General features: G+C 42.0%; 2 protein-coding genes across 3 annotated transcripts in view; both read left to right on the top strand.

The window, feature by feature from the left end:
- LOC105934549 (cyclic AMP-responsive element-binding protein 3-like protein 3-A) overlaps positions 1-2,952 on the top strand; it is a 34,027-nt gene extending 31,075 nt beyond the window's left edge. For both annotated transcript variants that reach the window (XM_012874597.3, XM_012874596.3), the window contains 4 exons: positions 205-273; positions 2,068-2,152; positions 2,474-2,567; positions 2,659-2,952. In XM_012874597.3, the coding sequence (XP_012730051.2) occupies positions 205-273; positions 2,068-2,152; positions 2,474-2,567; positions 2,659-2,876 (466 nt within the window). In that variant the 3' untranslated portion in view covers positions 2,877-2,952. The remainder of the gene's footprint in view (positions 1-204; positions 274-2,067; positions 2,153-2,473; positions 2,568-2,658) is intronic.
- Positions 2,953-9,281: 6,329 nt separating this feature from the next.
- Positions 9,282-14,951, top strand: LOC118563428 (relaxin-3 receptor 1-like). Its single transcript, XM_036138058.1, has 3 exons — positions 9,282-9,783; positions 9,918-10,361; positions 12,084-14,951. The coding sequence occupies exons 1-3, from the start codon at positions 9,583-9,585 to the stop codon at positions 12,690-12,692; spliced, it is 1,254 nt and encodes a 417-aa protein (XP_035993951.1). The 5' UTR covers positions 9,282-9,582; the 3' UTR covers positions 12,693-14,951.
- The last annotated feature ends 1,684 nt before the right edge of the window (positions 14,952-16,635 follow it).

The raw sequence follows: 16,635 nt of genomic DNA, 5'->3' as shown, positions 1-16,635 counted from the left end.
GATATGGAAAAAACACACATGGAGGGAGCATGCTTCGATTTAATGGACAGGATGAAGTGGATGGCAACAGTCAGCAGGCGGATATTGGCGGCTCGGGGAAGCAAATCTTAACAAAGCGCTGCTAGCTGCCCCACTTTTTGTTTTTCATCCACTGTAGATTTGCATTCTCATTCTTATGCAATGTTCCCCGGTTTGTTGCTGTAGGATGGCGGCGTGCAGTGCCCAAAACCTCGAGCTTCAGAGGAAAATCCAGACGCTGGAAGAGACTAACAAGTGAGTTGTTACATAAACGCGCAAACGCTCCAGCCGATGCTGACTTAATGTTTATTTCTTTTCATTTCAGTTTAAAAAATAAATAAATAAAATATATTATTTTGCTAGAATATGTTTTTTCTTATTTCTTTTTGGATCAGCTTCAAATTTGAAAAAAAAATTAAATAAATTCAGATCATCAAACCAGAGAAAGCTCGCCCTACAGGGAGGCACTCGGTCTTTAGGCGGCACAGGCCAATGGAAACAGACAAAAACAATATATTTGCATGCTTACAGGTCGCTTTATTAGGTACATCTGGCCAATTCTCTGTTAACACAGATTGCGAATCAGCCAATCTCCTGGTAGTGACACTATGGATCTGGTGAAGACGAGCTGCTGAAGTTCAAACCCAGCATAAGAACAGGAGTGAAAGCAGATTTACGTGACTTTGAACTTGCTGTGGTTGTTGGTACCAAATGGGCCGGAGGGAATATTTCAGAAGCGGCTGATTTGCTGGAGCTTTCAGGCTCATGCGGCTCTTGGGTTTACCGAGAATTGTCCGAATTTGGTGTAAATAATAAAAAATGTGAATCCACCTTACATTTTATCGAAGGTTCAGACTAGTGAAGGCAGTATGATGGTGTGGCCGATATTTTCTTACCACAATTCTGGCCCCTCAGAACAAAAGAGCATGGCTTATACACTAAAACCAAGCCAAGCATTGTTGCTGACCCTGTCATCCCTCTCTGACCACATCATCTGATGGCTCCGTCCAGCAGCATACGGCACCATGTCACAAAGCTCAGCTCATCTCAAACGGCTCTAATCAGCATGACAGGGAGTTTACTGGTGGTCCTCACATTCACCAGATCTGAGTCCACTAGCGCACCTTTAGGATGGGGTGGAAACAGAAGATTCACATCATGGATGTGCAGCAGACAAACCTGCAGCAGCTGTGTCATCCTATCATGTAAATGCGGACCAAAACCTCTGAGGAAGGTTTCTGACCCAATGCTGAACCTACGCCCTGAAGAATGAAGGCAGTTCTAAAGTACTTTAGAGTCCAGTTTTCCAGTACCTAATGAAGTGGCAGGAGAAAGTAGATTTGATATTCTGCAGCCCAGCCGCAGTTGTTTTGTTGTTCTGTTGGAGGAGATCGATAGATGTGGAAACATACAGAGACTAGATCCTTGTTAAAAAAAAACTGTTAAAAAAACAAGTCTTGTTCATTTGAACTTGATTATTTTTCTAAATAAAGACAACAAAAAAATGCTCCGGGGATGCACCTTTGTTTATTTATGGTCTCATATAATCTTTTTATTTGCCGATTAATGACTGCCCTGGTCTGCTTTTTATGACAAAGCAGGTAATTCTTCCTGCCGCTCATGCCACCCTGTTGTGAACGAGGTTAGTCAGTGTTTTTGGTTGATCTATATTCATGTAGCCTCAGGCTGTCCCTCTGGGGGTGCTGACAGTCCGGGTGAGATTGTTTTTCAGTGCATTGTGCCTCCCTGGATATGAAACGTCTTTGATACAATTATATAATTCAACAGAACTTTTTAAAGCTGTACTTCATCCGCAGTCTAGCTGCGTTACTTCCCAGAACCGAAGCAAGAAACGGTGCTGGAAGAAGCCAATAAGACACGCACAAACACACACTCCCCCTGCCCGTTGTGTGCAGCTCCGCTTCTTTTTGCTTCCATTGCCAAAGATCACAGATGCTGAGAAAGTGATGCCCGTGTTTCATCTGTGGGCCCGTATGTGAAACTTTCACACAATCTCTTTCATCTCTCCGCCTCTCTTTCTCTTCGCAGTGCTCTGCTGGAGCAGCTAAGCCGGCTACAGGCTCTCTTGCCTAATAGCTGCTGCAAAACAACAAACAGAGGAACCTGCATCCTGGTGAGATGTAACACTAAAACGCCTCAATTTGCACCACTGAGGAGATTGTTCAGATGCGCCACATCCTGTGCAGCAGCTCAGAGCAGAAGCAGACGCACTGGAAACACACTGGAGTGGCAAAAACAGGCATCATCTCAACATTGCTGCCATTTCCTAATACGTTTCCCTTGAAGATCTAAAAGGAGCGTGTTTAAATATTTGAACAGCACTTAGGCTCATGTTTTTGGCCAGGACTTTATGTGGGTCATGGCTGACGAGTGCCTTTTTTTTTTTGTCTTTGTGCATTTGCTCATTTCCATTCCTGTCTGTGTTCATGTGCAGGTTTTGCTCCTCTCCTTCTCTCTGCTCATTTCCTCAAACATTCAGCCAAACCCTTACAGCCAACGCAGCTACGCAGAATACACAGAGACCACAGGTCTGTTGACACACACCCTGGCTTTTTGTCCAGCAAGCACACTTGCACAGAGCACAAACTCACTCATCTCCTCCGCGTCTCTGCCCATCAGTGTCGTCGCGCTCCCTGCAGTCGACGGACGAGGCGGGGAATGCCCGTCCTCTGCCACCCCCGCTTCCCTCCTCCTCCTGGGGCTTTGAGGACCTGCGAGGCCTGAAGGAGAGGCTCTGGGCCCAGACGGACCTCCCCACGGTACGCCTCGGGTCTCCTCACCGACAGGAACACAGAAACAGAGATGATTACGGATCTTGGCGGAGCAGAAACATGTAGCAACAGGACTTGCTTGCAAGTGCATTGCTACAGCGAGCACCGTAATTATTTTTCAGCATCTGAAAAAAAAAAAAATCATAAATGACTGGTATGATCTTGTGGTGCTTCAGCGCACAAAGAGGATGTTCGGACCCGGGATTTAGAGCTCGGCCACACTAGAGGGAAATAAAAGCAACAAGACCTCAAGGTCCTTGTTCACGTAAACATGTATGAGCTGGAGATTAACACAAAATGTAGATCCATATCATTTATTTTATGCACTTTAAACATGTTTGTTAAATGTGTCAGGAATGACTTTAACTCTCTCTCGAAGGGTTAATTGAAATTATGATAAAACACAGATGATGAGCTATTTAAAATAAAATTTTGCTAACATACATTTGCTTTTGCAAATTCTTTGTTTCCACTGTGGAAGGAATGTTAAAAACCAATAATAAGAGCAAATGGATGTTGAAAATTATGAGATTACAGAGACTGATCTTCTAATTTGGTTGCCATGGAAATTAAAGATTAGCGGACTCAGAGTCTGACATTCTTGGAGTGGACAGAACGACTGTTTAGGGGAAAATGTGTCAGCAAGGACACGTCTGCATTACAGCATGATCTTCTCCACTAATGTGATGAACAGAACGCTGATATTATACTGTTACACACCCCTGAATGGGTGGACACATGCTTCCTATTTAATGTCTGTGATGGAGAACAAACGGGGTTCTCAGGTACCGGCTGCGTTGTGTTGTTATGAGAATCCAGTACTGAAGCTGTAAACATCCCTCTGCCTTTTAGATTAAATATGGTAAAATATAGTTATGGTTTGAAGAGTCTTGTTATTACTACAGAAGTCTACGACAGAAACACCACATTACCAGATAAAAGAACCAGGGGAGACCGTTTAACACGCACAATAACCTGAACAAAATAATTAGCGCTTTATCTGGATGATGCTTTTGCCTGTTGTACCAGGTGTCTGCACTGCAATTAGACAAACATGAGATCAGTTTCAATACATTTCAGATCAGTTTGTGCTCTTGTTGCTGAGTGAGAATGTCAGACAGTGCATAAAGGGCCTTGGAACAATATCCATACCCCCTTAACTTTTTTCCTTTGTATCACATTCAAACCATAAACTTCAGTGATTTTAACTGGATTTTAAGAGACAAACCAACACAACTGGTTGATAACTATGAAGGAAACTGACACATGGTTGTCATTAAAAATAGGCAAAGTGTGGTTTAGCATTTATATTCAGCCTCCCTGAGTCAATCCTTTGTTCAATAATAAAAAAATAAACATTCCACCTTCCCGCATTTAGAGACAAATATTCTTATCCTCTATTGGATTTGGTTCTGGATTTTGACTGGGTCATTGAAACAAATGAAAATGCTTAAGTCTAACACAGTCCCCAGTAGCTCTGGTTTTATTTTTAGGGTTGTTGTCCTGCTGGAAGGGGAGACTCCCAGTCTCCACTCTTTTTGCTGCCTCCAGCAGGTTTTCTTCCTGTATTCAGCTACATCCATCTTGTCCAGTCTGACCAGCCTCCCTGTCCTAGCTGCAGAAAAGCATCCCCACAGTATGACGCTGTCACCACCATGTTTCACTGTAGAGATGGTGCTTCCATGGTGATGTGGACAGTTACTTTTATAGAAAACATAGTGTTTTTGTTTTAATCTTATCTGACCTTATCTGTCTATATTGTCTCCATGGAAGCTGAAAGTGTGAAGATTTTTAAATGACTTTGCTCTTGCCTCTTCTGTAATTGCCAAAGTAGTTGTGTTGTCAACAGATTCCCCCGCCTGAGCTGTGGACTTTTAACTGTTCCGCCATAGTTTGGTGCTGCACTGTTTACCGCTCTTCTTTCTTTTCCTTCAGCCTTAGGTGGTTGTCTAAGTCCTGGTAGGTCTGGAGTTTGTGCCGTACTTTTTCTGTTTCCAGATAAGAAACTGAGAAGTGCTCTGCTCATCCTTCTCCCGGGCCTGTCTGGCGGATTCCTCTGCCCCTTTTAGGCTGTTCTCCAGCAAACCTCAGAGGCCTTCCTATAACGGCTAGGATTTATACCACGATGAAATTGAAAATAGTTGGACTCCTGATAAGAGTGCAGTAAAGTTAACTTGTTTCCCCCACTATTTACTTGCTCCACTAGCTTCCGATCACTGCAATAACTGAACCATTTTAGCTGGAAATGCTCCTCCCTGCCTAAAACCTCCACATGTTCCTCAGATTCCACTAACTCAGACTGAATCGTCTTCCCCAGAGTGAAACTACAAACCATGGGAGGACGTGCTTCCAGACACTTTGAGGGTGTCAGAACCAGACAGTTTAAATTGTGATTTTAAAACCTTCCTTTTTAACAGAAACTAAGTCTTTTAATTTAAGATGTAAATGTAATTGTTTCTTGTTATATGCAACTGTTTTGCATTGATATGTTGGGGGGGGGGCACTCTGGACAGGTCGATGTTCCATCGCAGGGAAGCGCTTTGACATTCTCCCTAAAAACGTGCAAAAAAAGTGCATAATGAATAAATAAAACTATTATTACTTTCAATTTAATAAAATTTTATTTATATAGTGCCAATTCATGTCATCTCAAGGCACTTTCCAGAGTCAAATTCAATCAGATTATACAGATTATTACTGTTATAATTAGTAGTGATGTGATAAATTCTGAAGGCAGTGGATTTTATTTAGTTGTGTCAGAGTTAGGGTGCGAGCACTTACACAGCACTCATTTTATTTTGTAGGATTGTTTGAACTACCTTTGCTTCCACAGCATAATAATGCACTACTCGTGTCGTCAGATTACATAAATCCTCCCGAAAATATATCCTTTTACGTTTGTTTGAGGACTACCTTCGCCGCATGCGGCAACATTCAGGCAGAGAAAGACAGAAAAGATAGTGTTGACTTGCAGCCTTAGTATTGGACAACAATTTAAAAAGAGATGTTATGAAGACTGCAAAGATCCACCTGGACACCGTTTGCGTCTCTGAGCTCGTATCCGAAGAACTTGCAGCAGGTTCTGCTACCAAACGCAGCTGTCAGCGAAGCTTCAGCTCTCAGCTCTCCAAGTTATTATCTCGAGTGGCCTCTCTGTGTCCGTGTGCGTGCTACACAACAAGGGCAGGATTTTGGAGATGTGTTTTGCAGCATCTGCTCACTGTGGTGAGACTTAAACTTCAGCACCCACATGGTCCCTGTTGGATATTGTTTCTGTTGGTATGAACAGACATGCACGTGTTTTTTTTTTTTTTACACAGCTGATTCTGGTGTTTTTGTTACATCCGTATGACGGAAACAAATACTCGTACTCGTGCTCCCGGGACCTCAGCACGTCTAAAGTGTTTCTGCCATCAGGCAACAGTGAGTGCTGTGGCTCAAGGCGAGAGCTGTCAAAGTGCGCTTAACAATTTAAGAAAAGAGAGATTTCAGCAAATCTAAAACAACACAAGAAGTGCGCTGGGAAGTCCACACTGGCCTGGTAGTTGGAGATTAATTATTGAACCACCCCCCAACTTTAAACATTGTCTGGCTGTGTATAATAGAGAGTTCAGAACTATTGGGCACCATTTCAGATTTGAGCTACAGGCAGACAAACAGGCTAGGGGCGAAGAAAGAGTATTCATCTTCAGTATTTATTTATTTTATTTTATTTCTTTTTTTGCTTGATTAGCAGTTAGCCAGTATTATCAAAATGAACACAATAAAGGCTGTCAATGTGGAATAAACCTACATAATATGTTAATTTTACTTTTTGAAAAGATAAAAAAATGTAAATGTCTTTGAAAACATTTAGTTAGATGTACTTTTGTCTTCTGCTTTCTGTTTAACAGACAAATCTGATATTTTTGATAAGGTCAGATTAGCCGCTAGCAAAGTGTTAAACCCTGAAATTGGCTTAACCTGCGAACAATAAATCCTGGACCATTTACATAAGAAAACAATCTTTAAGAAAATGTTCAAAGTCAAAGCTGAAAAGCTTGTAGAGGTCATTTTGAGACCAGAAGCATATCTAAAAGAAAAGTCTCTTTCAAAAGTTACATTTTTCTTATGAAGGTACAAATTGGTGTTTAACAATGTAAGAAAAACATTGGATTGAAATGAAATATTCTGATTTCTCTTTACTCTTCTGAAAGTGTGTCCACATTGTTCAGCGTATTTCGACATGAAGCTGCATAATGTATTAAGGAAAGGATTAAATGAGCATGTTTAAGAAGTTTTTCTCCAGGTTTGCATTCGACTTTGTGATAAGTTTTTGTGAGAATGTGCTCAACCAAGCAAGGAGGCTGAAGAACTCACTGGCTGTTAAGATCTTTGCGAGACAGCTACTTGCAGTCTGTTCTGCACAAAGAAAAGCCAAGAATCTGTCTGAATAGCGGCCTGCGAGCTGGAAAGAGCTGCCGCTTGTTTGCAGAAGAGCTGTGGTTCAACTCAAAGCCCCCACAAGCACAAACACAAAGAAAAATGTGTCTTGCTTTTTTATTTTCCTTCATTTAGAGCGACGCCATAATAAGGTGAGAGAGGGGAGCGCAGTTAGAGATTTTTCTCCGTCTCCACTATTTAATTGCCTGTAAGTCTGACGAAAATGAGAGCTGACACCTTTAAGCACCTTGAAGAGCTTCTGCAGAATGTAAATCAACCGCTCCACAGGAGGAGACTGCATGTGCATCTCCAACACGCGCAGTGCTTGGTAAACATTCAAGGAAAGCAAGATGCATATTTTTACTAGAAATGTGTCCAGTGTGTTTAGGAGAGCATTTTACATTAGTGAAAACTTAATGGTTTAAAAAACTCTAATGTGTGTTAGAGATTGGTATGACTATACAGACTAATTCTTAGATAATGACTGAATTTAATAGTTAATGTTGTGAATATGTCTGAGCTCTCTCTTAATCAGGGAAGCAGCCGGGATGCACATGGTGGCTCTGCTGCAGAGATTCACAAGCTCAGGCAGGAACATCTACTGACAGCATAATTGTGCACTCCACAAATGTGGCGTTTGTGAAAAAGTGGAACGACAAGAGTAATTGTTTAAAGCCTAGAAAAATCTGTGTCAGCTTGCCACGAGCCATGGAAGCGACTCCACAAACACGGGGAAGAAGGTGGTTGAACTTTTTCCTGTGTGGAGAACGGAATTTGAGGCAGCCATCCTCAGAGTAAAACATGGTGGTGGCAGCATCATGCTGTGGGACGCTTCTCTTCAGCGGCGCCAGGAAAGCTGGGCCACACTGACGTGAAGATCCAATCGGGGAGGACAAAGCATAACCAGAGCAACAATGTTTTAGTTTGAGGCACATTCCTGAGTTGGACTGGTCCAGTCTATTGTGTAAAAGTTTCAGTCTTTTGTCGTGCAAAACCGGTGTTGACTCAGGAGAGCTTAATACAAATGCACATAACCCGTTTCAGGCGTTTTTATTTGGACAAAAAACAGTTAAGATTTGCCTTCCGTCTCTCAACTGTTTGTTGTGAGGTGGAGCTACTACGTGTCCATCACATAAAATCCCGTCAAAAGACATTAAACTTTGCAGATCTAATATGACAGAATTTGTGGAAACAGTTCGAGGAATCTGAACTGAAATCTGAAGTCTCATTAAAACCAGGACAGGGCATCAATACCCATCCATCCACTTTCCAACACGCTTATCCCTATTGGAGTCGCAAGGGGTGCTGGTGCCTATCTCCAGCGTTCACTGGGCGAGAGGCGGGGTACACCCTGGACAGGTCGCCAGTCCATCGCAGGGCAACACAGAGACAGACAGGACAAACAACCATTAATGCACACACTCAGACCTAAGGAGAATTTAGAGAGGCCAATTAACCTAACAGGTTAATTGGCCATGTCATGTTTTTGGACTGTGGGAGGAAGCCCACGCATGTACAGGGAGAACATGCAAACTCCATGCAAAAAGGCCCAGGGCAAGCGTAGGACTCAAACCCACGACCTTCTTGTGCTACCCACTGCATCGATACAATGAAATATATCCGACTTTTGTTTGAACTGACATGACGCTGTTAAAGAAAGCCGCTTGGCACAGCCTAGAGGACATTATTGTTTGAAAACATGTATATAACTTCCCTTCCACGTTTATAATAATGCAGCAATTCCACTGTCTCATAAAATCCAAATACAACACACTGGTTGTAAAGCGTAAAACTAAAAACTATGGAATTTGTGGTCAAGAATCGCGGATAAAATAATTCAAAATTGTCTGTTTTTGTTTTGTTTTGTGTGTGTGTGTGCGGAAATAAAACATAAAAAAATATGACAGTGGGATAATAAAGCTTCTCTTCCTGCCCTGTGAAGATAATTATAGTTAATAATAGTTTGCGACGAGTGAGCTGTGCGCACCCACAGCGCGCCGTCCAGCGGCGGAATGAGAGCCCGGGTATAAAAGCATCCAGTCCGGCTTTGCGCAACATTCTCGGGATGAAGAGGCTGAGGCATCGCGTCAGAATAGATTGATGCACGTTACCCTTTTCCGTTTCTTTAAAATAAATACATATTTAAATGCATTAAGTTTCCATTTGGAGCATCGATAACATGTGAAGGGAGACGCGCGGCGCAGTTCGGGGTTTTTACGCCAAACGCAGGAGGAAGATGGGGATTTTTATCTCCACACCTGTGCGCCCTCAGTGCGGAGGATAGCCTGGCACAGCGGGAAAAAGCTACTAATCTTTCTCTTAAAGTGAGCCGATATTTCTCCGCGCAAAGATGCAAAGCAACAGCAGCTCCCCCGGACCCCCCACTGGGCTGAGTGCGTGCGGGGGGCAGGAGGAGGAAATATCTGAGCTTGTCAGCCCTACAGGGGTAGGCTCCAACCTGCCGCTTTTTAACCTTTCACTCAACTGCTGGCTTCACATCCTCTCCAAGGAGTCGTCCTTGGACCTGCACGGAGACAGCGCCAACCTGCCGGTAGGTCGTTTGTCAGTCAAAACGGATGAAAAAGGCAGCAGTTGCGCGCAGATCATCTCGGTATTTGCAGGAATAAAGTTTTTTTTTAAGGGTGCGGTTTAAGTGCTGAAACGACTCTTCTCTGCGTCTGACAGGTGCGCGTCGTCATTGCCCTGGTCTACCTGGTGGTGTGCGTCCTGGGGCTGGTGGGGAACCTCCTGGCTCTCTTCCTTCTCCACTCCCGCCGCCGGGGCCACCACCACTCCGCCATCGACTGCTTCGTGATGAGCCTGACCATCACAGACCTCCAGTTCGTCCTCACCTTGCCCTTCTGGGCCGTGGACACGGTGATGGACTTCCGCTGGCCCTTCGGTCGGGTCATGTGTAAGATCGTGAGCTCGGTCACCACCATGAACATGTATGCGAGTGTTTTCTTCCTCACGGCGATGAGTGTGACCCGGTACCACTCCCTGGTTACCTCCCTGAAGATGAGCAGCCCCAGGATCGCCATGGCGCGGGCCAAGTGGGTCAGCTCGGCCATCTGGGTGGTGTCTTTGGTGGCCACGCTGCCCCACGCCTTCTACTCCACCACCGTTCAGGTTGGTGCCATTGCTGCTCAAATGGGGATGCACCGATCAGAGATTCTGGGGCCGATTTCGGATACCGATTTTTAACAGATTTCGATTTCTTTTTTTAGAAATAGAAATACTTGTATATTTCTTAAACTCTCAGTATAGCCCTACAGGTAAGCTGTGTTAGCGCTAAAAAATATTTATAGTAAACTAAAACAAGTTCTCAAAAAATCAGGCCAAGATTATGAAGCGGTTTCAGGAACAGTGAACATTTACAATTATAACAAAACCCTGCAGGCTATGGCACAGAAGATAGCCATCCAGGAAGACCTAAAGAATCACAGCACATCTCTTTTATTTCTTCAAGAGATAATAGTGAAGCGACTCTTTGTTGTTGTTTTTTTTTTTTTTTTTTTTTGCGCACCTGTAGAATAATATATTGCAATAAATGCAATATATTACCAACTTGATCTGCAAGGCAAATAAATAAAAAACAGTTGTCTCTATTTAAGGGCCCAATGCAAACATTTATTGTGCATTAACTACATGTTTTTTCAAATAGGGCACATCAGGTGAGGTACATTTATTAGATTTTCCGTCCAGATAAATTCATTTGAACAGTCTAGGAACCAACACTAAATAATCTATATCAATTTAGCAAAAACTAAAGGTTTAGACTACCTTTGATTGTCATGAATATTTTTTTATTTTAAATAACTATCAAAAGAAATTCAGTCAGCTATCAAATCCAGACTAAAATAACAATCACTAATAAAAATGACAAAATGACAGAGAAGTTGACGCAAGAGATGTTGAATAGAGAGAACCTAAAGCAAGGTTAGGTGGACAAATTGTTTTTTACTAAATAATTTAAGCCAGCCCTTTTGACTCAGGTTTTTAAGTCGAAACTGTATATCCTGTTTAACAGTGCATGTACCTATCAATTTATTAGGGTTTGCAAATGCAGAAGAAACTTGGGTATGGGTAGCTAGGGCAACAAAACTGTCTGGTCTTTGGAGGGAAATGCATCCTCATTGAGTGATTTTTTTAATTTATTCTTTACATTTATACGTATGAGGTTGTTAAATCATTCAAATTGACACTTATTTATACTAGATCCAGGGGAGACGTCACACTGTGTGTATAATAGAGCTTTCTGTGTTACACAGCCCTGCAGTCAAACAGGATTTCAGTATTATTGCAAAACAAAAATAAAATGATTACAATGCTGACTTTATAAATTATCTTTACAATGGTTAGCAGTTCTAACTGTGTGTATTTCCTGTATTTTCAGATGTTTTTTACTCTAACTGTGACATTTCCAAATAACTGCCTAAAGTTTCTAATCCATCATGTTTACTGACAGATAAATGATAAACAGAACAACTTTGCTTTCATACATTCAGCTACCTTTTATCAGGAGAAGTCTAGCTCCCTGATGTGGCAGCCTGGATGAACAGTCATCATGCTTCAGTAGAGATTACAATTTCCTTTCCAGAAGCTTTTGGCAGCTCTCGTGCTTCCTCTGACTTCATTTCTCCTCACCCTTCTGACACTAAAAGGTTGAGACTTCTTCTCTAAGGAAGAACTTCCCACCTGAGAAGTCTTGTTGTAGTGTATTGACTAATTAGTCAGTTCAAGATTAGATTTTTAGCCACTGGTGGATTTCCTAATGCATTTCTATTTAACCTTTAGTCCTGGCTTGCCGTCTACTTCTGTGACCATCTTCTCGTTGTGTTGTGTTTTCAGGTGTCTGCAGATGATGAGCTCTGCTTAGTTCGGTTTTCCGACTCCGACTCAGGTCACTGGGATCCCCAGATGTTGCTTGGGCTCTACCAAACACAGAAGGTCCTTCTGGGGTTTGTAGTTCCCCTAATTATCATTTCTGTGTGCTACCTCCTCTTGCTGAGGTTCATTCTGAGCAGGCGCATTGTGGGCAGCACGGTTGGTGGTGGCACTGGGAATTCAGAGCAGGAGAGAGGACGCCACCGCAACCGCTCCAAAGTTACTCGTTCTGTCACCATTGTAGTCCTGTCCTTTTTCATCTGCTGGCTGCCGAACCAGGCTCTCACCTTGTGGGGGGTGCTCATCAAGTTCGACATGGTGCCCTTCAGCAAAGCCTTCTACAACGCCCAGGCTTACGCCTTTCCGCTGACTGTGTGTCTTGCCCATGCCAACAGCTGTCTCAACCCGGTGCTCTACTGCCTGATCCGGAGAGAGTACAGGGCCGGACTGAAGGAGCTCCTTCTGAGAGTTTCTCATAACGCCCGGAACGTTCTTTCTCTGGCTCTGAGAGGAAGAAGAGTGGAGGAAGAACCTCCCAGTACGGTGGTGACACACAAGGACATTAATATTTGATATATTCTGTCACTGAGAATTTTGGGAAAACAATGATTAGCTTTTATTTTTAAATAAAGAAGATCCGAAAAACGAACAAAACCTAATATGTTAATGACCTTTAGAGATTGACAAAGTGTATTTTTTAACCACTGGAGACAGCCAGGCTTCATCGTTTTACCCCGTCCTCATCCCTTCCTCTTGCTTGTTAGGTTGGTGGACACGTACCTGATCAGACGTATTTGGTTCTCTGATGGAGGATTTAATCTAGAGGGGTGAATTAGGTTTTGTGGCCTTCAGGGGCACTACATCTGGAAATTACAGGTCTAGCACCCCATAGTGGCTAAAGGTTAGATGGTGCTGCTTTAAGTTAATTCATTTCAACTAAATGTAAGCAACGGGAGTGAGAAACGTTCTAGTCTCTATTACGAGAGAGTTAATATTTATTTAAAGGTAGAGTGGACAATTTATTTTCAGAAATGTAGATAAGAAACGCCCAAGTCCCTTTTTGAACAAATGCACATGCATAAGACCATCCAACTTGCTCTTCCACTGCTGCGGGCGATTGCGTGACAAAATCTCCCAAATACCCTTTGATCTTATTTCTGTCTTCCAAGGCCTTCCTCTTCTTCTCATAAACTTGTACGACAGTTTGCTTCTTGCGACTCTCAGCTATTTTCAAAGAATGTGAGAGCAGGGAGCTACAATGATCGGCTTACACTGAAGCTAACTGGATACATAAACACTAGAAGTGCGCATGCGAAGCCAGCAAGCGGGAAACTAACAATGGGCGTGCACACACACCGGCGTTATGTGAGCAATGATTGGCATGTGGGACAACCAATAGATAAGGTGATCCCCCGGGAGCACAAAGCTGAAAAAGATTATCCACTATACCTTTAAGGCTAACTGCGATCACCAACAGAAATTCCATTATCAATATTTCCACAGCTTTTTTTCTTTTTACAAGCCTATAATGACTGATAACAAATCATGCTTGGATACAAAGCAGCATTTCGCCGACACACAAACTGACAGGAGAATAAACGGTTAACAGTTGTCACCACTATTAATGTCGGAGGCAGCCACAATGTTTTTTTTTTTTTAATTAATGGCAATGTTTCTCCAACTTTCTATGTTAGTAAATAAATTGTAGGTAGTGTAAAAGTTGACACTTGTACTTAAAAGGGACATATCAAGCAAATTGCACTTTATTAGCCCTTAAATACATTTTGTTGTGTAGTTGGAGACTAGGAATGCAAAAAAGTTTTAGTTTGTCCAGGAGCTGCACAGATATCTTTATATTCTATTTGGGTCATATTTTTCAAGCTGTTCAGTTTTTCCCTGTTCTCTGAAGTGAACAGGCCTGTTCTGAGGACCCGTGGAGCTAAATTAACCAAGAATTCAGACCAAAGCATTGCAGCTCCAGTTTATATAGACCACAACTGACTGATTTAAATGTGAAAAGGAAGAACATAAAAGCATGATATGTCCCCTTTGAAGGACCATTGAAGGATTGTAGATATTCAGTGAGAGACTTGGATGTTTGCTAACATCCTTGAAGTGCAGGCTCTGCAATGTGTGAGTTATGAATGTAGCATTACCAAAATCACTTTTGAGTCACTGTCAGGGACAGAATTTAACAAAAATCGAACTGGTGTTTCTATAAAAAAAAAAAAAAAACTTGCTAATATTTTGTGATGAATGTGATGCTTTACTTTTCAGAAAGTGTTTTTTTTTTTTGTCATTCCCCACCCTGATCCACTTCCAGTCCGGTGTAATGATCTATGTTAGTACTGTGGGTGTATCCCGCTCACATTCCACATGCTGCAGTATTTTGTTTCTAGAAAGTGAAAGATATTTCTAACCAACTAGCGGTTCTGCTGGACAGTGGCAACAAGCTATTAGCTAGGTTAGCTACTCCAATTATATAATTTTTTTCACCTAACGGGCACACAGCTCTATCAGTTTTTAAATCGGACGTGTCACACCTCCTATAAACTCACTTCTTGCTGCGACAGGACAGTTTGCTGAAATTTTAGGCTAAAGCTAACATGTTTACCCTTCGTCTCGATTATGCTAATTAATAAAGTAGCTAGTGGCATAGTTCAGTGCCTATCCAGATATTTATGTGTGGACAAAACTTACTGAGAAAATTATTTTTCTGCTTCAAAACGTAAAGTTTTTTCTTTCAATATCAAAAAATACTGATCAGGGTATGGGCTGCTTTTCTTTCAGATCTTTAGAAATCTTGCTTCTCGCTCCATCTGATAATGTTTATTTTACAGAACAGCTCCCTGAAGGGCTAGACAAAAGCTGAAAATATTGACTTTGTGTGTTTTAACACGACTTGTTCATAATCTGGTTTGTGACATTTACCGGGGTGGTTCCTAGTTAATTCTGGATGACATTTGCAGAAAAGGTTGTGCAGCTTCAAAAACATAATGCTTCACTTTGAACATCATAAAATCAACTGAGCAGTGTTTCACCTGCTTTCTACAGAGCTCTCAAAAAACTGGGGATGTCGGAGCACAGTGCACTGATCAGAAGACAGACAGGAAGCTGCAGCAGCCAAATCAGTCTCACTTTGATTTTAAAGGGGGAAAACACTTTCGATTTTTAGGGAAAGTCCCGATTTCTACCGTAATCAGAAGACATTGCACAGTCTGTAATACAGTTTTGCAAGTCCTGCACACAAAAAAAAAAAAAAAAACATAATCATAGAACCCATTAATCCCATTCAGCTGAATGAGCAGCCAAATAAGCAATAACTTAGAAACCACTTGGTTACAGCCTCCTGAATATTACGTTAAATACATAAAGTAATTCTTTCAAAAAAAGGCCATGAGACTGGACTCTGTGTCAGCACTCAAAAAAGGAAAATGTCTATTTTCTATCATAATCTAAAATCTAACTTTACCTTTCAAAAATAAAAAAATAAAAACAAACAATATTCAAATCCTATAAGGCCAACTGAGAGACATTTCTTTAGTGCATTTTTAGCAGATATCATTTCACCCCACACTGGATGTGGGTCTTGTTGGCCTGTTGTGATGATATTCTGAGCAGATGTTTGTTGGATTAGGTGTTCACTCTTGTAAAAAAAAAATTAAAAAATAAATAAAAATAAAATCCTGCAAATCTGCTGAAACTCCCGTATGAGGACAATCAGCAGGAATGATCTGCCCTGGGTCTAACCGTTTTAGCCTGAAGTCACACAGACAGCTAACTTGTCTTTTCGTTCTGGTGTGTTCAAGCAAAATATGATGTGATACACCGGTTGTTTGACTCGGAGAGGGATTCAATGTCCATTGCATCGCTTTAGGATTGTTGTTAAATAGTTGAATTCTTGTGGCCCATTCTGCCACTCCATGTGCAGTGAAACAGCTGTTACTCACACAATCATTGTCAACTTTGTTGTGTCAAGGTTAATCGTTCTGTGAGTCACGTATGTCCCGTGACATTAAATAAAACGAAAGGACAAGAGATTTAACTGACTTTCTGCAAAGTTAATCTCCCATGCACCCAGAACACCATCTCCGCGACACGGTAAATGGGTCACTTGCACAAAAGCCGCTCCACATTTTGCCCTTTTGCAACCTTTAAAATTTCAACACGGATAACCTTCTTCCAGCCACCTGCGGATGGGAGCAGTTCCTGACGTGGCGCACGCTCCGTGACAGCTCCTCCATTGTGTGCCAGTCTGGTGCTGATTACCTCCCCAGTACAAGTCACAGATTTCCCTCACTATACTCTCTGGTGTTGCTAGACGAAGAGCGGGTCTCCAAGGAAACCTTAATAATTAATTTAAAATACAAGACGTTGCAAAGTGAATGTTGAAGTACAAATTAGTTCAAATACGGTTCTTTCGGACACAGTGCGTAACAATGAAGTGATGCATTAAGTGGATGTCAAGCAGGTTGTAAGTGACACAGTGATTTAATTGCTTCACTCATACGTTAGT

The sequence above is a fragment of the Fundulus heteroclitus genome, chromosome 6, assembly GCF_011125445.2.
Source record: "Fundulus heteroclitus isolate FHET01 chromosome 6, MU-UCD_Fhet_4.1, whole genome shotgun sequence".
In the NCBI taxonomy this organism is placed as follows: Eukaryota; Metazoa; Chordata; class Actinopteri; order Cyprinodontiformes; family Fundulidae; genus Fundulus; species Fundulus heteroclitus.
This window is presented reverse-complemented; position numbering and strand designations above follow the sequence as displayed.